The 23,170-nt window shown below is 44.6% G+C and overlaps 1 protein-coding gene across 1 annotated transcript in view; it reads right to left on the minus strand.

Annotated features, from left to right (window-relative positions):
* CDCP1 (CUB domain containing protein 1) overlaps positions 1-11,508 on the minus strand; it is a 61,976-nt gene extending 50,468 nt beyond the window's left edge. The window contains exon 1 of the mRNA XM_033212316.1: positions 11,298-11,508. Within this exon, the coding sequence (XP_033068207.1) occupies positions 11,298-11,379 (82 nt within the window). The 5' untranslated portion in view covers positions 11,380-11,508. The remainder of the gene's footprint in view (positions 1-11,297) is intronic.
* Between the last annotated feature and the right edge of the window lie 11,662 nt (positions 11,509-23,170).

Genomic DNA, 23,170 nt, shown 5'->3' on the forward strand with positions numbered 1-23,170 from the left:
TATTGGCAACAAGACAGTGTCAATGTTGGGACCAGCCAGTGATCTTAAGATGAATATGCCAAAAATTCAGGGATATGAAAAACTAAGTTGAGGCACCAAGAATGCTGAGATGGGTTTGAGAAGCTTGGCTCCAAAGCACATTATGTGGGTGGATGGAAGAAAAAAAACAGATGGTTCTTCTCGAAAGGGAGAGAGATTGTGGGGCAGAGCACTTTCTACGTTCCTTCCTTACAGTAGAAGTTGGCCCTACTGCTAACAGCTATTGCCAAGGGAGAAAAAGGAGGCTTGGAACAAAACCCAAGCTAGAAAATTTGGAGTAATCAAGAATTTAATCCTCATTAGACTATATTCTGCTTGCTTTTGTAGGTGATCTCTAGTTATAAATCAGATACTGAAGAATTAACTCTGAATTGCTTCTTTCCAGATAGTGGATCACTTAGTAAGTTGTCATTTCAGAGATGGTGGGAGATGCCATTTTAAATATTAAAAAAAAAACTGTGGGGTGATTGGTAATTAATAACAGAGCTATACTTCTGCTCCAGGGCCACACTCAGGGTTTTGTTAAGGATGTCCCACAGACCTCAGGCACCAGTATCTTGTCCTCCTCTTTCTCTTGTCTTGCCTATAGAAGCTTATATTGCAATTCTAATACCTACATCTTTTGCTGTACTTATTACACTGGAAAGTGTCGCAAACCCAAATATGAAAGGCAACATACGGAAGAGGGTCTTTGTTGAATCAGAGGGTGCCAGCTCTACCAAATACTTTGTAATTTAGGTTTTTTCAAAACATACAAAACAGAACTAGACCAAGCACCCCAGGCCATCAATTTGTAGCCCCTGGTTTACATGTTAGAATCCCTTCCAGATGTTGAGTCCTTGGAGAGTGAGGGATAAGGGTGCACAGAGCTAGATGCACAAGGGGCCTCCAATATCTCCAGAATGAACAGAATTTGTTACCAAAATGACCGTGGACTGGGCTAGATCTTTTCAAGACCTTCTAATAATTCAGGGATGTGAAAAACTAAGTTGAGGAACCAAGAATGCTGAGTTGGGGGTTTTAAGAAGCCTGGCTCCAAAGCACATTGTGTAGGTGGGTGGAAGAAAAAAAGCAGATGGTTCTTCCTGAAAGGGAGAAAGACTGTGGGTCAAAGTACTTTCCTTTTCATGAACCATATTCCTTCCTTACAGCAGAATTTAGCCCTACTGCTAAGAGTATTGCTAAGGAAGAAAGAGGAGGATGGGAACAAAACTCAGCTAGAAAATTTGGGGCAATGAAGCATTAATTCTCATTCCACTATATTCTGCTTTGCTCTTATAGATGATCTCCAGTTACCAATCAAATAATAAATCAAAATTTCTAGGCCTGCTCAGTGCTAGGCCCTAAAAGTAGATAGGGAAAAAACAAAACAAAACAAATCACAGCAAGTTGCTCTTCATGAAAAACTGCTGCAAGTCCAGAAGGCAGTTTTTTGGTCATCAGCTCCTTGATTCCTAGCAACTTAACACTTCCATTCCATCCCTTCTACACAACCAAATTCCTGCAGGAAGTAACTTCAGGCTTTTTTGAAGATGGGGTCTGTACTTGAGAAATTTGTTCTAATGCAACAAAAACAGTGAGTACTATATTCATACCTGGCTTTAAATTGTTTTTATTTTTAAAATATTTTAAAGGCAAAACTACCATGGTAGAAGGCAAATCAGTGGTTGCCAGGGGCTAAGGGGTATGGGTTTATTGCAAGGGAATCTGGAGGAACTTTGCAGGGTGATAGAAATGTTATACCATGCACCTGATAAGACCCATTGAATTATACAATTGATACTGGTAAATCTGATGGTATGTATATTATATCTCAGTAGAGCTGAAAAATACTTTTACATTTAGATAAATTATACATGAAGCACAAAATAAAGTAAAACAAAATGTAAAAAGTCATTCTCTCACCCTTGAATCTAGTTCTGTTCCTATAGGCAACCACTATTACCAGATTTTGTGCACTCTTCCAGAAGTAATCTATGAATATGTAAGTGTGTATTTATATACCATCCCTATTTCATTTTATTTTGCCAAAAGGTTGCATGTCATACGTATTGTTCTGATTCTTGTGTTTTTCTCTCCATAATATATCTTGGAGGTTACTCCACATTAGTTTACAGTGAGCTATGTCATTCTTTTAAATAGTTGCCTAACATCTCATTGTTTGGATGTAGCATAATTTACCTAACCTGCTTCTAATGATGAGTATTTGGGTTGTTTCCAATCTCTAGCGACTAGGGCAAGGAGGGGAAGATGCCAGTGGGACATACTTCCCACCAGCATTCCAGGTTCCTGCCTGGAACTTGAGTTGTATTCCCCATAGAGGCAGAGGCCAGTGAGGCTAGAAGAAGTTATATTGAGGGTTTGGCACCATTCAGGTTGTGGTGAGCTTCTGCAAGATGATCCAAGCATTGTTTACAACTTGAAAAATGTCTTTTAGGCTGGGCATGGTGGCTCACTCCTATAATCCTAGCACTTTGGGAGGCTGAGGTGAGATCACCTGAAGTCAGGAGTTCGAGACCAGCCTGGCCAACATGGTGAAACCCCATCTCTACTAAAAATACAAAAAAAAAAAAAAAAAAAAAATCAGCTGGGCATGGTGGCACATGCCTGTAATCCCAGTTACCCGGGAGGCTGAGGTAGGAGAATTGCCGGAACCTGGGAGGCAGAGGCTGCAGTGAGTCAAGATCGTGCCACTGCACTCCAGCCTGTGCGGACAGAGCGAGAGTGCTTCAAAAAAAAAAAAAAAAGAAAAAAGAAAAAAGAAAAAAGTCATCTATGTTCTACGAAGATAAGAACATGGCCCTGATACATGTAGCCCAAGGCTGAGGTGCCTGATAAGAGGAAACTTCGAGCCAGTTCCAGAATAATCCTCCATCTCTCAGCAGAGATTAAAGGCCAGAGCCCTGCCAGGTTTCCCTCCATGGAGATCTAGCTCTGGTTTCACAGACTGGCAAACTCCAGCCCAGTCTTGGCTAATAACACCTGGTCATGAAGATAGCTGCAATCTCCAGGAGACCACTTGGGTGTTCTCATTCCCATCTCAAGTGTAATTGAGCATGATACTTAAGTTGTTATAAAACTGGTCCAGTCAGTTCCTTGGCTAACAGGCAATTCATGTGTGTGCAGGCACTGGCTCACAAAATATTTTTTAAAACTTGTTCTAGTGTGTTTTAGAATAACTTCATACAGCTTTTCAACGAGCAGCTTCACTTCTAGGAATTTCTTCCACAGATATCCTTACACATCCCCAAAGTCGACTGCACTGGGATAGTAACCAAAGTACAATGTGTAGGTAGCCAAAGTCTGAAAACAATCTTAATGTCTCCCACTGGAGACCCGGTTATACAGACTATGATAGCCTATAATTTTGGCCCAGGTTGTCTGCCTGTTGAATATCTAAATGTTCTTCCTGGACCTGACTCAAATAATCAAAGTGTCTTAGTTTGTTTTGTGTTGCTATAAAGGAATACTTAAAGCTGGGTAATTGATAAAGAAAAGAGGTTTGACTGGGTGCAGCGGCTCATGCCTGTAATCCTGGCACTTTGGGAGGCTGAGGCCAAGGCAGGTGGATCACCTGAGGTCAAGAATTCAAGACCAGCCTGGCCAACGTGGTGAAACCTCATCTCTACTAAAAATACAAAACTTAGCTGGGGATGGTGGCAGGTGCCTGTAATCCCAGCTACTCAGGAGGTTGAGGCAAGAGAATCGCTTCCTAGGAGGCGGAGGCTGCAGTGAGCTGAGATCGTGGCATTGTACTCTAGCCTGGGCAACAGAGTAAAAACTCGATCTCAAAAAAAAAAAAAAAAAAAAAAAAGAAAGAAAGAAAGAAAAGAAAAGAGGTTTATTTAGCTCATGGTTCTGCTGGCTAAAAGGTTCAAGATTGAGCATCTGGTGAGGGCCTCAGGCTGCTTCCACTCATGGCAGAAGGCAAAGCGGAGCTGGTGTGTAGAGATCACATAGCGAGAGAAGAAGCAAGGGCAGGGGGTTCGTGCTGGGCTCTTTTTAACAACCAGCTCTCTAGGGAACTAACAGAGTTAATAACTCACTCACTCCTGAGGGATCCACCCCCATGACCCAACACTCCCCATTTTGCCCCACCTCCAGCACTGGGAATCAAATTTCAACATGAGATTTGGAAGAAACAATCATCCAAACTATAGCACAAAGTCATGACAGTTCTCACTAACTGGGGAATTTGTTCTAGGCCAGACTAGTGCACACATCATTTCATTCAGACCTCCAGCCAGCCTCAGGGTGCTGCTGTCCCTACAGGTTACGCAACTTGCCCAGCGCACCTGGTTAATAAGCGGTGGAGTGAGGATTTGAACCAAGCTTTGACCAACTCCAAAACTTGTTTGAGTGATGCTATCTCCAAAAAGCTGGAAAGGCAACTCTGAGTCCAGTGAGGTCTTTGGCTCCAGTCCTTCCATTTCTCTGCCCTCCTCCCTCCACCAATTTCCAGCTGGGAAGCTGAGCCCTTTGGGATGTACAGTCTGAGGACATGGGAAATGTAGCAGTGAGCAAGAACTCAGAGGCAAAAGAGAGCCTGGTGTTTGTATCCTTGAAGGTGGCCCAGGATGCAACTCCAGCGAGACTTGTCAGCAGGGCAGTTGATGTGAAAATAGCCCATCAACACAGGCTGAACCCTCCTGACACAGTGTCCTTGGGCAGACTCCAGCAGAGCACAGACTTCCAGTATGAGCAGCAGTGTGTAATAACTCGTCCCACTATGTTGTTTGGTTTTTGGTGTGTACCTCTCCACTGTGGCTGGTGGTCACTCTGTGTAGGAGTTGAGTGTCTACCTGTGTCCAAGAGATGCCGTGAGTCCTTCAAACTCAGGGGCTTCATCTTACCACCTCTGCATTCTCTGTGATGTCCCAGAAACTACTTGCCTGCTCTGAGCTGTTCTCAGGGTTAAACATTGCTTTAGCCAAATGTCCTTGTTTGAGATGGCCAGATGTTCCTGCCTTCAGATTAGTAACAGAAGATAAGGCATCTCTTTGGATGCACATGGCATGTGCCTGGATGTACACCATTCTAGCTCAGCTCCCAGCTGGACCACACATTGTCAAGAATTGAAGAAGGTGTCTCATGGCTCCAAGGGTTTTGTGACATGGCAGATGCCAAGGAATTAGGCAGACCCAAAATAAAGACAACAGCCCGACTTCAACTCTATATAATCTTTGGACTCAGGGAGTTGATAAAACTCATTTCTGGAGACTGTATTTACCCAGGCAAAGGCAGCAGATTGTCACCTTGTGCATTTTTGCATTTGGCACATTTCACCTGGAAGCCTTTGATCTTCTGTCATTGAGGGTAGGATTATTTGACTTCATTTAAAACTTAAAGAAAGCTATGGCATCTGTGCTCAGGGAACAGTTTTAATTTCCTTTTCCAAGACATTCTCAAATTTATGATTTAAGAATATTCACACCCTGAGGGGAGGCATTTACTGGCCTTGCAGTCCTATTACTGAGCTGGGTTCTGGAGTCATACTCCTGGGGCTGCCAGTTCAGCATCATTACACACCAGCCAGGGAGCCCCGGCAAGTCACGTCACCTCTCTGTGCCTACTAGTGGGAAGTTAGTAAGAGTACTTGTTTGAGGATGGAGAATTAAATGACATGCAGACCTACTCAAGATCACCTCCCCCATTTACATTCTCTCAGGAGAAAATAGCTTCATTTTTATCGTTGAACACTGTAGAACTTATGTTTCATCTATCAAAGTTATTTTTGGCCAAGGTCTATTTCAGAAATGTGTATATTTACATCTCTAACCTCAACACACTTTAAACAAAATTATGTGCAGAAAATCTTGAGTTATATTCCAAATATACTAGGATCAAGAACGTCAGGATCTGGCTAGGCGTGGTGGTTCACGCCTATAATCCCAGCACTTTGGCAGAGCGAGGTGGGTGGGCTGCTTGAGGCTAGGAGTTTGAGGCCAGCCTGGCCAACATGGTGAAACCCCATCTCTACTAAAAATACAAAAATTAGCTGTGCATTGTGGTGCACGTCTGTAATCCCAGCTACTTGGGAGGCTGAGGCATGCGAATCACTTGAAGCCAGGAGGTAGGGGTTGCGGTGAGCCAAGATTATGCCACTGCACTCCAGCCTGGGCGACAGAGTGAGACTCCATCTCCAAAAAAAAAAAAAAAAAAAAAGAACGCCAGGATCAAGTGAGGACACCCCAAGTGTCAAAAATGTTAACAAAGGGAGGTGCCCTACGTTACTGCACACAAAGCAACTGTTTGCAAACAACCATGTAAATGGTTTGGTAGTCCTCAAGTGATATCTTATGCACTTTATGCTTAAGAGGATTGGTTAATTACATACAGGTATCGTTCTGTGTTTCATCACGCCTTCAGAAACTGTTAGAGGTTTTGCCTTGCTGTGCAGTGGATTGTTATAATTTTTCCCACACAAAATAATGAGATGTATAGTGTTGCTTAGTGTTTTCATGCAGAATGTCTGGTTTTCAGGAATGGATTACTGATGTTAATCAGAAGATGCTTATGTGTAAAATCCTCAGAGGAGTGGCTGGCACAGCAAATGTTCAATGTGTTGGCTATTACAAGCAGCAGTAGTAGTTAATACTTTTAAGAACTGATGGACCAGATACAAACCCAAGGCTACAAACAGGTGAGGGAAGGAACTTGGCTCTCCTTACCTGGTTGTCTAGAATGCTGCCAGCTGCCCGGGAGATGATGGGCAAATTACAAGGCTGTGTGAAATGGTTTGAAATAATTTGATTGTGGCATACTTTTCATAATTTAGAATGATAATTAAGGGGTATAAACTTTTCTTTTCTTTCTTTCTTTTTTTTTTTTGAGACAAAGTCTTGTTCTGTCACTCAGGCTGGAGTGCAGTGGCATGACCTAGGCTTACTGCAACCTCTGCCCCCTGGGTTCAAGTGATTCTCAAGCCTCAGCATCCTGTGTAGCTGGGATTACAGGTGTGTACCACCATGTCTGGCTAATTTTTGTATTTTTTAGTACAGACGGTGTTTTGCCATGTTGGCCGGGCTCGTCTTGAACTCCTAACCTCAGGTGATCCTCCCCCCTCAGCATCCCAAAGTGTTGGGATTACAGGCGTGAGCCACCGCACCCGGCCAGGTATAAACTTTTCTTAACCACCAAGGCAGAGAACCCTAACCACCGGTCCCCCACATCAGTGGTCTTATTATCTCCCACTGTCTTACCCACCCTGACCTCAATCAGGGGTCTTTCTGACCAGCAAACTTCTCTCCCTACCCACTTCCCACCTCACCCCATCCCATCCAAACCCAGGTCAGCACTGCTAGGCAAAAACGCAGGTGAGGCTTGTGCTATAAGCCAAGGGACCCAGTTCCGTTTTCTTTTGGCAAAAAAACACTGGTGAGCCATTAGTACCATCCAGCTAGGGTGGTGCTTCTAAGACTCTTGAGTCTCTACCAACACTGTCCAGATCCTATTTGCCAAATTGGAGGGAGGAAAATACTTCTTCCGTAGATGCTGGTGAAACAACAGTGAGCCTGGGAGAATGTGAGAAACAGGCACCAACAAACTGACGGCTGGAAAGTACACCAGGACAGGCTCTCCACAGGCGACACGGAAATCCGCATCCAAAGCCCTAAGAGCCGCTCTACTCTTCATCCTAGCAACTCTGCTTTCAGAACAGGGAAATACGCATCTAAAGCCCTAAGAGCCTCTCTTCATCCCAGCAACTCTGCTTCCAGAACACGGAAATACGCTTCCAAAGCCCTAAGAACCTCTCTACTCTTCATCCCAGCAACTCCGCTTCCAGAACACGGAAATACGCTTCCAAAGCCCTAAGAACCTCTCTACTCTTCATCCCAGCAACTCCGCTTCCAGAATACGGAAATACACATCCAAAGCCCTAAGAGGCTCTGCTCTTCATACCAGCAACTCTACTTCCAGAACTGTAGCTGGACAAAATAGCTAAGAATGTGCAGAACATGGGCGCGGTGGCTCACGCCTGTAATCCCAGCACTTTGGGAGGCCGAGGCGGGCAGATTACCCGAGGTCAGGAGTTCAAGACCAGCCTGACTAACATGGTGAAACCCTGTTTCTACTAAAAATACAAAAAATTAGCCAGGCGTGGTGTTGTGCGCCTGTAATCCCAGCTACCTGGGAGGCTGAGGCAGGAGAATCGCTTGAACCTGGGAGATGGAGGTTGCAGTGAGCCAAAATCACGCCATTGCACTCCAGCTTGGGCAACAAGAGTGAAACTCTGTCTCAAAAATTTAAAAAAAGAGTGTGCAGAACAACACAGCCAAAGAACACATTCTCAGATACATCAAAATGGGATAATCCAGTTCATACTGTTTTATAACCTCAGCAACATGAGGATAATGGTTCATCCTTTCATGTCATTTTCTAGTCTGCGCTATGTAATTTCAAGTGCCTTTTCCCTGAATAGACTTATTAAAATTGATACAAGCAGCTGATTATTGTTGGACATGTTCTATTTTTAATAAGAAAAACTGGAAGCAACCTAAATGTCCAACAACTGGGGACTGGTTAAAGCCATACAATGGGATGATCTCATGTTTGGTTTGCACACGTGAGCGTGCATGCATACCCGGGAAGAAGACTGCATCAAAGTGAATAAGGCAGCTTGCTTATAGATAATTTTTTTCATTTTGGTTATATTTGTTGCCACTTTTTCTACAATAACTATATGCAACTTAAAACATCTTAATTATTAATTTCCTTCCCCCACATTGATAGTCAGGGAGAACGCCCAGAAGAGTGTGTGTGTGCACATGCAAGGCATGCAACCATCACAGAAGAAATGGCAGCATCTGAGGTGAGCCCTCAGGCTAGCAGGTCTGACTCCAAGTCATGCAAATCTGTGGGGATGTTGGGGAGGAGCTGGGGGAGACTCATCAGCCCTGCCAGTTACACATTCCAGACAACAGCCAGTAGCTCCTCATTTGAATCAGAAACAGAATGAACACCCACACTCGCCCAGGGAGTGTGTACACATCATTTGATCTGTCTGCTCACATTTTTGGCAAGAGACAATGGTGGCAAGATTGGGGTCACTGACCCAGACTCTGGTATCTGAGTGGTTCTTAGAAAGCAACCAAATTGAGGTTTTCAAAAGGCTATGATCCCAATGTAACCAGTGTTTCACTCTTGGAAATGGGGGAGTTGGTGGGGATACCAAAGTCATACAAACACACGACACCAAGACACAAACTTTCCTTTACTCTTCATCTCTGCAGTGACACCAAGTTCATTTTTACTCTGCTGAATCTTTCTTTGTTAAAAGACTTTACAGATTTATAAAACAAATCCACTGTGCTGGGGCTCTGGCTTTCTGCATCCTTTGAGGACAGTCTCCAGGAATTTCTCAAAGGCCTTTGCCAGTTAGATCCTCAAGACTATATAGGCAACTGCTCCAACCACAAAAGCTCTCAGTTCAGCCTGATGTAGCCTCAAAGGGTCAGTTCCTGAGACCATAGGGAGGAACTTAAGAAAGTGAAAGGGAAAGTTCCTAGGCTTCTACGTATTTATACATTGAACCATGAGACAGGGCTCAGCCAGTCAAGGACTTCCTGGAAGGGACTCCATTGGAGCTACTCGACCAAAATGGCAGCCACCCCAGATCACAGGAAGAAATGAGACCAGAAACAGAGGCTCTCATTATTAGCAATACGTTGATTTACACCCTATTCTTACTGGAGGAGTTCCCCCACTGCTATCACAGAAAGCCAAAAACATCTCAAACAATTCTCAGAGTTTCAATACAGTTCCAAGATTGGTAGGCACACGTTTTTCTCAGCACACATTTACACATATTTTCACTTCCTTTTTATTCTCAAACTAATTCTTTTTCTTCAAAGGGAATCTTGAAAATTCAGTCCTAAGAAATTATAGTAAATATTCATCAGCCGGGCACAGTGGCTCACATCTGTAATCCCAGCACTTTGGGAGACCCAGGTGTGAGGATCACTTGAGCTCAGGAGTTCGAGACCAGCCTGGGCAAAATAGTGAAACCCTGTCCCTACTTTAATATATATAATTTATATATACATATATATATATATAAATCCATGCCATGGTTTAAATGAATTTTTAAATTTTCTATCTACTATGCAGCGATATGTCGCCTGATGTTGGAGAATGAACCAGGAAGTATTCCTGGAGCTGATATTGATATTTTACAAGCTCCTGTCTTGTATTTGTAATGATGGTAGTCACCGGGACGTCCAAATTCAACTTCACTTGCGTCCTTTTATTCCTTAATCTAATTTACACCTGCCAAACACAAACCCACCTTAGATGCAGCAAGGGGAATCAAACCCACACGACTTCCTGGAGAGCTCTATTTAAAAAACACAAAACCTGTACTAATCTCGCGAAACCTGTACTAGCCTCACATCAAGTTCTTACATGAAGAAACCAAGTTATTTACTATGTTCTAATACATCTAGGGCCCACAGGGCATTTCCTGGCTGGCACAGGTCGCTGGGACGTGGCGGTCCATTCCCCCAACCGAAACAACTCGAAATTCACACACATCCCCGGAACAACAGCCTCCTGCCGTCAAAGTCCACTGCCAAGAAGTGCGAGGGGCGCCGGAATGTCCAGTCTCTGCGGCGGCGCAGATGCCTGGTGGCTTTCTCTGGGACCCCGAAAAGAAATCCGGGCGCTTTCATTTTTGCACTAATTTCATTTTTGCTCTTCAACTTTAGAAGAGGGGGGATGCAGGGTGCGGACGGGAAAAAGGGGATCTGGTGGGAAATGCCGACATGAAAGCACTTTTCTTGCACCTTCTCTCCGGACTAGGCGAGGAGGTAGAGGGCGAGCCTGGAGAGGAAAGATCTCTTCCCACACCCTGCCTGGGTGTCTTCAAGAATCCCTGCAAAGATCCCGGGACCCACGGCGCGCCACCTTGGACATGTCGCCTGGGATCGGCTACGGGGCGCTCCTTTTCCCGCCTTCTAGGCCAGCACCAGGCTCATCTTCCCGGACCGGGAGGCTCCCGGATTGGGGATACTCTCACGTGCCGAGGGCAAAGTTGACTCCAGGAGGGCAAGGCCCACGCACCCGACGCGGCGCGCGCAGGAACCGGACAGTCGGGGGACCCAGAGCTACAGGCGCATTTTGATTATGCTGCCCCCGCCCTCCCTCTGTAGCCTCCGCAGGCTCAGCACCCTGCGTCCCTCGGCCACATCTCCGCCCGGCGTAGGCTGGCTGGCTAGCTCACCACTCCGCGCCACCCGCCTCCAAAGCCCGGCACTCACCTGCCCCGCGCGGCAGGCGCGCCGCACCCAGCAGCAGAACCCCTAGCAGTGCGATAGTGACCCCGCAGTTCAGACCGGCCATGACTTCGGGACGCCTCGGCCTCGGTGGGGAAAGCGACGGTGGGGAGCGGCGGCCGCAGGCGCCCAAGCCCGGCGCAGCTGCGCTCCGCCCTGGCTCGCTCACCTGCGCGCGGGCGGACCGGCCCGAGCCCCGCCCTGCGCAGCAGGAGAGCGAGCTGACCCGATGCGTCCCTCCTCTCTCTCTCCTCCTCTTCCTGCGTCAGCGACCGCCTCTCCCGCCCAGGGTGTAGGGCTCCCGGCACCGGGTTGCTGGGTCCCTACTAGTAACCATTGCGGCGTTGGGGCAGACTTGTCCCCACCTTTCCGGGCTTAGTCCTCCTTCCCAAGTCTGAGAACGATCAGGTCTTTTTGTCCAGAGTCGCGAAGGTCGCTCATAGAGGAAGCCAGTCTACCTTCCCTTTTCTGTCCGGGAGACAAAGGTCATTATGCGCCTCGTTTTGGAGGAGAATCCTATTTGTAGGCTACCCAAGCCCTGGATCCTCTGCTACCTGACTTGGGCCAGAGGTCTATTGGACTTTAAAGCCGGTGGTGGTACGGCTAGTCCTTGCAGGACGGTGAGCCTATAGCCTACTCCACACACATCACCTGCAGTATTTCCAGACACACAACGTGCCTAAGGTCCCCAGGGTAGCTAGTAAATTGGAGGCAGATGCACCACTTTGTTGAATTTTGAGTAGAGTCGTATATATGCTTTCCCTGAGCTGTGGATGGAATAGTATATGCCCTTCTCGAGTTGTATTATAAATGGAGTAGTGTGTGCAGTGTGGGCGTGAAGCATTCAGGTCAAACGTTGGGCTGGAAAATGAATGAAAAATGAATGGCACTGGACTCCTTTTCAAAATCCTCCCAGCCGCAGGTGTGCCACCTGCCTGTCTTCAGAGGCCCTGTGGGTTCTCCTTCCACCCTGCAGGCCATACACCAAGTCTAGGCCACGGGGAGAGATTGTCGATGGTTCAGGAGTTCTTAGCTAGCAGACCTGAGTTCTGCCAAAATGACTCCCTGGGACTATTTGTGTTCATGGATAGCCAGAAGCTGGGCCAGAGTAACCCAGAGCAACCTGGGAGGCTTGGGACAGGAACCAAAGCACCTGCGACAGCATCAGTTTACAGTCCAGTCCCAACTTCTGCTTAATTCTTGGGGAGGCTGAGCCTGTCCAGGCTGCCCCAATCCTTCTTGTGGACAGGGGTGGGAAATCATCTCCTAGGAGCGTCACACCTTCCTTCTCCATGTCCTTAATCATGAGAATAGAGGTAGCTCTGCCCTCTGGGAGCCCACAGTCCATCAAGGGAGGCAGAACTTGGAACATGACCCTGCTCACACCCCCACCTCTGGGAGGGCCTGTAGTGTCAGCTAAAGGGGACCTGAGATTTAATCTTCTAGTCCACTTCTGTCCTTGTGCAGACAGATGGGAAAACTGAGAACTAGAGGGAAAGGAGAGAATGAGAAACGAAGGGAGGCTCTCGGTTCTCCCCCACTGAATCGAGGACAAATTCATCAAGAGAAAGAAATCTTGACAAAAGTCTAAACACTCTTTAAAAATATTTATGCTGACCAGGAGGGTAAAGCAGATTTGTCTTTTCTCCTAATTCTAAGCAGGTATATACATATCCCGGCATCTTTTCCTAGCATCCATAACACCATTGTTACCCACATAGAATAACACCCACAACACTACTAGAATGGCAGTGTATTGAATGCAAAATATCAGAAATATTGCTTGACAAGTTAAGCCTAAGGAGCAAGTTATTTCATTACTATTGCATCTCTCCAAAGTTTGCTTAGCTGTCTTTCTTGGGATAGTTGACACCAGCTTTCTAAAAATGGAATGAGGGTCACTAATTCCCAAATATGAAGTGTTAGCGATGGTTCCAGAAAGTAGCAGCAACAAGAAAGAAGAAAAACAGGGAGGCACTTCAGCATCCTTTGCATGACAACCCAACTATATAATTGAAGTAAAGATGTCCTGACATACTGTTCTGGTCCTCCAAGTGGAGTGTGAACAAAGCATTGCCAAGGATGGACATGTTTTGTCTTTACAAACATGGCTGAATGGAAGGAGTAAATTTTAAAAGGTTATTTCTGAACTGGAAAGCAGTGTAGGTGACTATAATCTAGTGCTAGAGAAAAATGCCAGATTGAAAGGTAAATTTTCAGCTGGGTCCAGTAGCTTATGCCTGTAATCCCAGCACTTTGGGAGGCCAAGGTGGGTGGATAACTTGAGGTCAGGAGTTGGAGACCAGCCTGGCCAACATGGTGAAACCGCATCTCTACTAAAAATACAAAAATTAGCCGGGTGTCGTGGCGGGCTCCTGTAGTCCCAGCTACTCAGGAGACTGAGACAGGCGAATTGCTTGAATCTGGGAGGCGGAGGTTGCAGAGAGCTGAGATTGCACTATTCCACTCCAGCCTGGGCGACAGAGTAAGACTCTCTCTCAAAAAAAAAAAAAAAAAGAAAAGGTAAGATGGTGAGTCTTAAAACAGACTGTTCCATCTAATTTTGACCTCTTCTGAAACCCTGCGAAGGCTATAAAACAGGGATTAAAAAAAAATTACATAAGCCCACAAAGGTGAGAAGAACAGAGAGAAGACAACAGCAAAATCACCCTGGAAGCTAGACAGCAGTTGGACTAGTGGTAGCTGCCTTGGAAGCCTGGAGATGGCAGAACCCTAAGCCAGTAGTGGGGAAACTGAGAACTAACACGATTAATACAGAAATCCTCAAAAAAGATCCTCAGGAAATGGCAGCACAAGGTATTCTGGAACTGGAGGGTGAAAGGAGTTAAAACAAGAAAGGCTGGGAGAAAGCTGTTTGAGAAGTACTGTAGTTAGATCCCGGAACCCATCCACCATTACCCCTGTCTGGGCAACAGTCCCTCATGCATCCAGCTTCCAGTGTTGTTCTTGAGAAATCCAAAACCATTCCCATTTTTGTTATTTTCTGTGAGACCCTTTTCTTGCCTATAAAGCTGTAGAATCTTCTTTTTGGTCATTGGTTGCTGAAATTTCACCATAATGTGCCTTGATATGAGTCTGTCTATATTATCCGTCTTTAGATCTTGACCAGTTAGAGGGTTGGTAAGTTTAACAACTTTAGTGTTGTCTTTTGGAGAGATTAAAACCTAGGCATGTGGGCTGAGGGATGCCAGGCATAGCTGAAGGTATAGGAAACATTGTACAAGTAGGGAAATAAAGGGAAGATATGCGCTCTGAATGCTGAGACCCCAGCTGTCTGGCCCCACCTGCCTCCGAGGGTGAGACAAAGGGGCTCTGTTATCCATATTGGGGATGGGAAAAGTCTTCTGGGGAGTCTGACCAGCACAGGAGGAAAGACCCAAACATATGGACATTTGACCCTCATAAACAGGCCAACCAGCTTCCTACCATGAAGCTTTCAATTGATTAAGCCCCACCAACTTAGCTTTTTAATATCTTATTTTAATTTTAATTTCTATTTATTTTTTTGAGATGGAGTCTCGCTCTGTCGCCCAGACTGAAGTGCAATGGCGCGATATCGGCTCACTGCAAACTCCACCTCCTGGGTTCAAGTGATTCTCCTGCCTCAGCCTCCCAAGTAGCTGGGACTACAGGTACACACCACCACGTCTGGCTAAGTTTTGTATTTTTAGTAGAGACGGGGTTTTACCATATTGGCCAGGCTGTTCTTGAACTCCTGATCTCATGTGATCCACCCATCTCAGCTTCCCATAGTGCTGGGATTACAGGCGTGAGCCACTGCGCCTGGCCAATATCTCACTTTTAAACATGAGCAATCAGGATTTCAGGATGTCTGAGGAGAGCTTCTAACATAATAGAGTCAAAGCCAACCAAGTAACCAAACTGAAAAAAAAAAAAAGAAAAAGAAAGAAGCAACCTGAAAGAGACTATACAAAGAGAAGAAAATAAAAGGAAGCAAAACAAAACAATTACTAACTCTTAGAGTGATGTAGGCAACTATAATTTGGTGCCAGACAACATTCTCTTTATGAAGTAGGAACAGCATGTTATAAAAAACAAAACAAGGCCAGGTGTGGTGGCTCATGCCTGTATTCCCAGCACTTTGGGAGGCCGAGGTGGGCGGATCATCTGAGGTTGGAAGTTCGAGGCCAGCCTGACCAACATGGAGAAACCCTGTCTCTACTAAAAACACAAAGAATTAGCTGGCGTGGTGGCACATGCCTGTAATCCCAGTTACTTGGGAGGCTGAGGCAGGAGAATCTCTAGAACCCAGGAGGCGGAGGTTGTGATGAGCCAGGATCGCTCCATTGCACTCCAGCCTGGGCAACAAGAGCGAAACTGTCTCAAAAACAAAACAAAACAAAACAAACAAACAAAAACCAATTCAGGGAACCACAAAAGAATTCTTGGAAATGAAAAAAGTGATTGTAGATAAAAATAATAATAATAAATAAATAGAAGAGTTAGAAGTGTTCCCAGAAAGTAAAGCAAAAAGACAAAAGAGATAAAAAGTAGAGGGAAAAGTAAAGAAAATTTGAAGTCCAGTTCAGAAGATCCAATATCTGAAAAATATATTTCCTAGAAAGAGAGAGCAGATGAAACAGAGGAGGCGACATCATCAATAATGTAATTCAAGAAATTCTCCAGGCATGAATGACATGAGTTTCCAGATTAAAAGACTCATGGAGTGTCCTGCACAATGGATAATATAGGCAGACTCACGTCAAGGCACATCATGGTGAAATATCAGAAACCAATAACAAAAAGAAGATTCTAGTCTGGGCGTGGTGGCTCACGCCTGGGTAATCCCAACTACTCATGAGGCTGAGACACGAGAATCACTTGAACTCGGGGGGCGGAGGTTGCACTGAGCCAAGATTGCACCACTGTACTCCAGCCTGGGTGATGGAGTGAGACTCTGTCTCAAAAAACAAACAACAAACAACAAAAAAGAAGATTCTGTAGCTTCCAGAGGCAAGAAAAGGGTCTCACAGAAAAGAACAAAAATCAAAGTGGTTTTAGATTTCTCGAGAACAACATTGGAATCTGGAAAACAATGAAACAATACCTTCAAAATTCTGAAGAAAGATAACTTCCAAATTAGAATTCTATACCCAGCCAAACTATCAATTAAACAATACGGTAGAAAAAGGACACTTTTAAACGTTCAAGATCTTAAAAAACCTCCAAACCTCCTACATACCTCTTCTCAAGAATATACTGGAAGATGTGTTCCATTAAAACAAAAAATGCCTGCAACACAGGGAGGAGTGGATACAGGTTTTTTGGGGGTAAACATAATCACCTTAAGAAAAATAATACAAAATTGCAAATAGAAAATCAAGTGTGGGGCCAGGCATGGTGGCTCACACCTGTATTCCCAGCACTTTGGGAGGCCGGGATGGGTAGATCACCTGAGGTCAGGAGTTCAAGACAAGCCTGGCCAACATGACAAAACCCTGTCTCTACTAAAACTACAAAAATTAACCAGGCATGGTGGCGCATCCCTGTAATCCTAGCTACTTGGGAGGCTGAGGCAGGAAAATGGTTTGAACCTGGGAGGCAGAGGTTGCAGTGAGCTGATATGGCACCACTGCACTCCAGCCTGGGTGACAGGGCAAGACTCCTGTCTAAAAAAAAAAAAAAAAAAAAAAAAGAGAGAGAGAAAGAAAAGAAAAGAAAATCAGGTGTGAAAAATGATTACTGTGTTTAGACTGAGGAAAGAAATCTCAATGAATTACAAATGGAAAAATATCACAAATGTTCCAAAATCCAGAAAAATTAACACAGTATTTTTACTGTTAATTGCCTGGTAAAACTCTAAGTCATTCTCCAGGTCATTTTGCCAGATGCATCAGATAAGATGCAACTGATATGTTGAGATGCATAAGACATGTGAATTCACATGCAGAAATACTCACTGTCCACAGAACCATTATAGTTTTGTGCCCAATAAATACAGAAATTCGTATAAATTCCATTTGTGTGATTCCTATTAACTATAAAGATCAAAATAGTATAGTGCATTCAAAATAATACTGCTGATTACCAATTTGTTTCTTACAGAAAAAAATGTCCATCATTTTTGATAAGCCATGATGAGTTGCATGTTCTGCTTAAAATTTTAGCTTTGATAATTGGAAAAGTTTTCCACAGACTAGCTTCTTCTGGATCTATACATTTCACTTTATTCCTCCTCCTCCACTATGCACATATTCTGGGTGTTGGACACTGTAGCACAGGTTCATAATGTAATACCACCTCTGGCCTTGCTCCTTCTGGTCACCTCACCTTGTGAGTCAGCCCAGTGGTTGGGAGGAGTATTCCTAGAAGCCATTACTACAATGTGAGAACAAGCAATGGCTTAACTACACATAAGTGTGACCGTCAATCAAGTAAATATATCCCACTAAACCCTAATTATAATAAATGTATGTCTGAGTTAACATCCCTTTAGCCAGATCCCAAAATGCCTACAGCCACTCAACGCTACATTGTATAAGGGGGAGTTTGATGGAGAGAAAGTGGAGGGAGGGCTTTTTTTGCAGTCAAAATACATGCCTTTGCAAATTTGACAAAGACCTATGACCAGGGAAGCACATTGGAGATTTAACTTCTTGGTGTATTTGCCTCTAGATATATGAAGTACAGATACAGCCCAAGGGAGAGTCAAAGAACTCCCAGGGTGATATGCTGCAGACTTAGAGAGCCCAGCATCCAGACTGAGGCAAGCCATAAACATATGGCCAACTATGCAGGGCCCGGAATTCCATAGCCACCCTTCTGTCCCAGGTGAACAGATGGGCGGAGTTAAATCAAATGGAGCCATTGCTTTTAGTAATGAGATTCTTAAATAATAATCATGCTTGGTCAAGACCACCCCCTGGCCCCCTACACAAACCTGTGCTCTGCAAATACCCTTGAGCCACATACACCTGAACAAGCACAGAGAAGGAGCCTGCACCAGCCCTGGATACCTACCTGGCTTTTTACGTGAGAGAAGAATAAACGTCTCTTTTCAGTTTCCAGTCACTTGTACCTGAACCTCATCCTAAGGCAGGCATAGGAGATTTTTCTCGTGCTGTGGAAAATGTAAGGGAGAGCAAACCCATGTGATTCACTGCAGATACAGGACCTGACCTAAATGGGTGAGATGGAATGGCTCCGCGACTGTCAGTACGCATTCTGCAGTCAGATGTCCTGGATTCAAACACTGTCTCTTGCCAGGTGCGGTGGCTCACGCCTGTAATCCCAGCGATTTGGGAGACTGAGGCAAGCCTGGTCAACATGGTGAAACTCCCTCTCTACTAAAAATACAAAAATTAGCCAGGCATGATGGTACGGTCCTGTAGTCCCAGCTACTTGGGAGGATGAGGCCGGAGAATCACTTGAACCCAGAAGGTGGAGGTTGCGGTGAGCTGAGATTGCACCACTGCACTCCAGCCTGGGTGACAGAGCAAGACTCCATCTCAAACAAAAACAAATACAAATACTGCCTCTGCGACTTTACTGGCTTATGCCAACTCCTTTCACCTATATGTGCCTCAGTTTCCTCATCCATGAACTGGGTCCATGAATAGGGTGTTGTAAAGATTAATGAGGTGTTATATATATGTAACACATTTAGCACAGTGCTTGGCACATAGTAAATGCACAGTAAAGTTAGCTGAGATTGCCTGCGTCATGAGCAAAAGGATGAAAGGAGTGGGTATCAGCTTAGTGGGGAGGGAAGCTATGGAAGTGGAGTGCAGAGTTCTGGAAAGAGAAGGCTACAGACAAATTTCTTCACAGTCTCATTCAAATCTGAAAGTGTCAGCTCCTCAAGGCAGGAAACTGTGTCTGTTTTACTCATCTTTATATTTCTGGAGCTGAAGATAGGGATTGAGTAAATGCTTAACAAATAGTTGGGGAATGAATGAACTCATTAGCCAAGGATGTGTGGATTACCCCACCAATTGGGCCACTGAGCCCAGGGAGCTCCTTGAAACTTGTGACCCTGGAAAGATGAATGCACAATTCATTTTAAAAAGGGGGTAGGGGCCCTGGTTGAATGAGGTCACTGTGGCCATGTTGGGTATCTAGCAGCCTCCCTGGCCTTGTAGGATGGGCCAGAGTCTGGTGGGCCAGGATTTTATCCAGTTTGAACAGAGAGTGGAAGGAACATCTGTCCGAATCAGGTAACTTCTTGGAAACTTTGCTTTCCAGTGATTAAGAAAGTTAATAAAGTTGAGGTTCTTTCAGTGCACAAATAGCTCTTAGTGTCACTGTCAATGTCAACTACTGTTTGACGGAGAAAACTTCCCATTCACAGTTTGAGCAGAGCTTCTTTGTGAGCCTCAAAACAGAAGAGTTTGCCATTGTCTCAGAATGAGATAGAAGTTCCTTGGGAATGACTGACTTTGTCAAGTAATTTGCCCAACGGTAACCACAAGGTATAATTTCAGTCTTAGGATGAGTAAGACAAATAAGAACAATCCTTGCAGAGCAGCTAGTCATGCTGCCGTGGATGGGGTCTGAATGAACTCAGTTCTTCATGACTCAGGAACTCAGCAGCAGGCAGCTGAGCACCTTCTGAGGTCACCCCAAAGCAACCAGAGGCCTGGGATCCATGCACCATCACCTCTCCAAACTATACCATCTAAGAGGTCAAGCTGAAATGCCCAGGGGCAAAAAGAGAGGAAGAGTATAGCTGTGTACTCCTTTCTTAAGCTTGTGCAATCAGCTCTCAGTAAGTCACTTGCCCACGGGGTAGAGAGAGCCATACCCTGCCCATCCCTGGAGTCTGCACCACCCTCGGATATGATCCATCCCCATGTCAGGCCTCTGCTTGCCAGCCTTGCTTGTTTCTTTTCTGTGTGTTTCCTTGAAATTTGGGAGGAACACAGCTTTAGTAGTGATCTCAGGGATTTTCCTCCCCCTGGAGAGGGAATTGAGTCATATCATTGTTGAGCAGGAGGACTTGGAGCTCATCTGGTTGACCCCTCCCTGATCGATGCAGGCCTGGGAAGGGTGACACAGTTGAGTCAAATAGAAGGTGACCTTCAGAGCAGAAGCCAGGTGTCCATCCAATAGTTCATGAGCTTTCCTTTCTGAAAAATCTTAGTTCCTGGCTGAGTGCTCTGGCTCATGCCTATAATCCTAGCACTTTGGGAGGCTGAGGCAGGAGGAGAGCTTAATGTTAGGAATTTGAGACCAGCCTGGGCAACATAGTGAGATCATGTCTTTACAAATAAATTTTAAAAATTCACCAGGTGTGTGCCTGGTCCCCTTTTAAAAACTTGTGGTAGAATACATATATAACATAACATTTGGCATTTTAACCATTTTTAAGTGTGCAGTTTAGTGGCATTAGTACATTCACATTGTCTTGCAGCTGTCACCACCCTCCATCTCCAGAGCTTTTCCTTCTTCCTGAACGGAAACTCTGTACCCATTAAACTATAACTCCCCTTCCCTGCTTCCCTCCAGCCCCTGTCATCTACCACTCTACTTTCTGTCTCTGTGAATTTGCCTATTCTAGGTACCTCATGTAAATGGAATTGTATATTATTTGTCCATTTGAGACTGGCCTACTTCACTTAGCATAAGGTCCTTCAGATTCTTCCATGTTGTCGCATGTCACAATTTCCTTCCTTTCTAAAGCTGAATAATATTCCATTGTATAGATACACATACACAACACAATTTGTTTATCCATTTACCTGTCAATGGACACTTGGATTGTTTCCACCCTTTGACTGTTGTGAGTAATGCTACTCTGAACCATGGTTGTACAAATATCTCTTCAAGATGCTGTTTTCAGTTCTTTTGTGTATATACCCAGAGTAGAATTGCTGGATCATATAATAATTCCCTGTTTAATGTTTTGAGGAATCCCATATATACTCTTTTTAACAAGCATAATACAATGCCATTGTCACTCCTACAAATAAATGAATCATGACTCCTTAATCGCATTTAATATCCAGTCACTGTCAGGTTTCTGATTGTCTTATCAATGTTATTTAAAAAATAGTTTAGGCCAGGCATGGTGGCTTATGCCTGTAATGCCAGCACTTTGGGAGGCTGGGGCGGGAGGATCGCTTGAACTCAGGAGTTCAAGACCAACCTAGGAGACATGGTAAACCCCGTCTCTACTAAAAACACAAAAAGTAGGCAGGGGTGGTAGTGTGTGCCTGTGGTCCTAGCTACTAGGGAAGCTAAGGTGGGAGGATCGCTTGGGCCTGGGAACCTGGGAGGTGGAGGCTGCAGTGAGCTGAGAACGCACGACTGCTCTCCAGCCTGTGCGAAAGAGCAAGACTCTGTCTCAAAAGATAGATAGATAGATAGATAGATAGATAGATAAAAGTTTCATTGTTTGAATCAGGATCCAAATAGAGTTCCTATATTACAATTGGTTGGTATGTCTTTCTAAAAAAATAAACTTAATTTTGGAATCATATTTACAGAAAAACTGCAAAGGTACTACAGAGAACGCTCATGCACTCGTTCTAATGTCAATATCTTGCATATTACTGTATATTTGTCAAAACTAAAAAATAATATCAGCACTTTACTATGAGCAAACTGCAGACTTTATTCAAATTTTACTCCTTTTTCTATGAATGTCCTCTTTCTGTTTCAAGATCCCATCCAGGACCCCATACTGCATTTAGTTATTGTGTCTCAGACTCCTCCCATTGGTGACAGGTCCTCAGGTTTTGTTTTTCATGATTGTGAAAATTTTGAAGAGTAGTGGTCAGGTATTTTGCAGAATTTTCCCTCAATTTGGGTTTGTCCAATGTTTTTGTAATGATTAGCTGGGATTAAGACACTTTGGCAAGGCCGGGCATGGTGGCTCACACTTGTAATCCCAGCACTTTGGGAGGCTGAGGTGGGTGGATTGCTTGAGGTCAGGAGTTTGAGACCAGCCTGGCCAACATGGCAAAATCCCATCTCTACTAAAAATACAAAAATTAGCCAGGTGTGGTGGTGCATGCCTGTAATCCCAGCTACTCAGGAGGCTGAGGCACGATAATCACTTGAACCTGGGAGGTGGAGGTTGCAGTGAGCCGAGATTGTACCACTGCACACCAGCCTGGGTGACAGAGTGAGACTCTATCTCAAAAAAAAACCCAAAAAAACAAAAAGGACTATTTGGGAAGGATTTCACAGAGGTGATGTGCCCTTCTCATCAGAGTGCATCAGGGGTACATGATGTCCCCACAACATCTCTGGTGATGTTAACCTTCATCGCTTGGTTAAGGTGGTGTCTGCTAGGTTTCTCTACTGGTAAGTTACTAAATTTCCCCTTTCTGTACTCTGTTATTTGGAAATGAGGCACCAAGTCCATGATATGTCTGTAAATCTATTTTAATTTATAAAATAAAGTCTGCATAGAGGGGAACCTTCTCCTTCTATCTTTTCTTTTTTTTTGAAATTTATTTGTTGAGGAAATCAGGTCATTCATTCGTCTCGTACTGTGTCCTGCAGTGTGATGTTATTTTACACCTTCCCTTGCCCTCTGTATTTCCTATAAGCTGGTATTTGGAGCTGGAGGCCTGATCTCCTTCCTGTTTCACTCCTTCAGCAGGACCACTTTGTGAGTAGAGTTGTGGACTTCCGTCAGGAGGCTCCTGGTATCTCTTTTTTGTGAAGTTAGCAGCTATTGATTCTCAATGTGTTGCTTTTCTTCTAATAACACCTTTAAGGTCCCTCAGGACTTACCTTATCGAAGTACTTTCCTAAGTGAAGACAGCTCATTTTCTCCCCCCATTGCACATAGTATCTTCAGCAAATTGAAGTTACTGCCATGGTAAAGAACACCGTTATTTTATATACAATTAAGAAGAAAAAAG

The sequence above is a fragment of the Trachypithecus francoisi genome, unplaced genomic scaffold (assembly GCF_009764315.1).
Source record: "Trachypithecus francoisi isolate TF-2019V2 unplaced genomic scaffold, Tfra_2.0 Lachesis_group0, whole genome shotgun sequence".
Lineage (NCBI taxonomy): Eukaryota > Metazoa > Chordata > Mammalia > Primates > Cercopithecidae > Trachypithecus > Trachypithecus francoisi.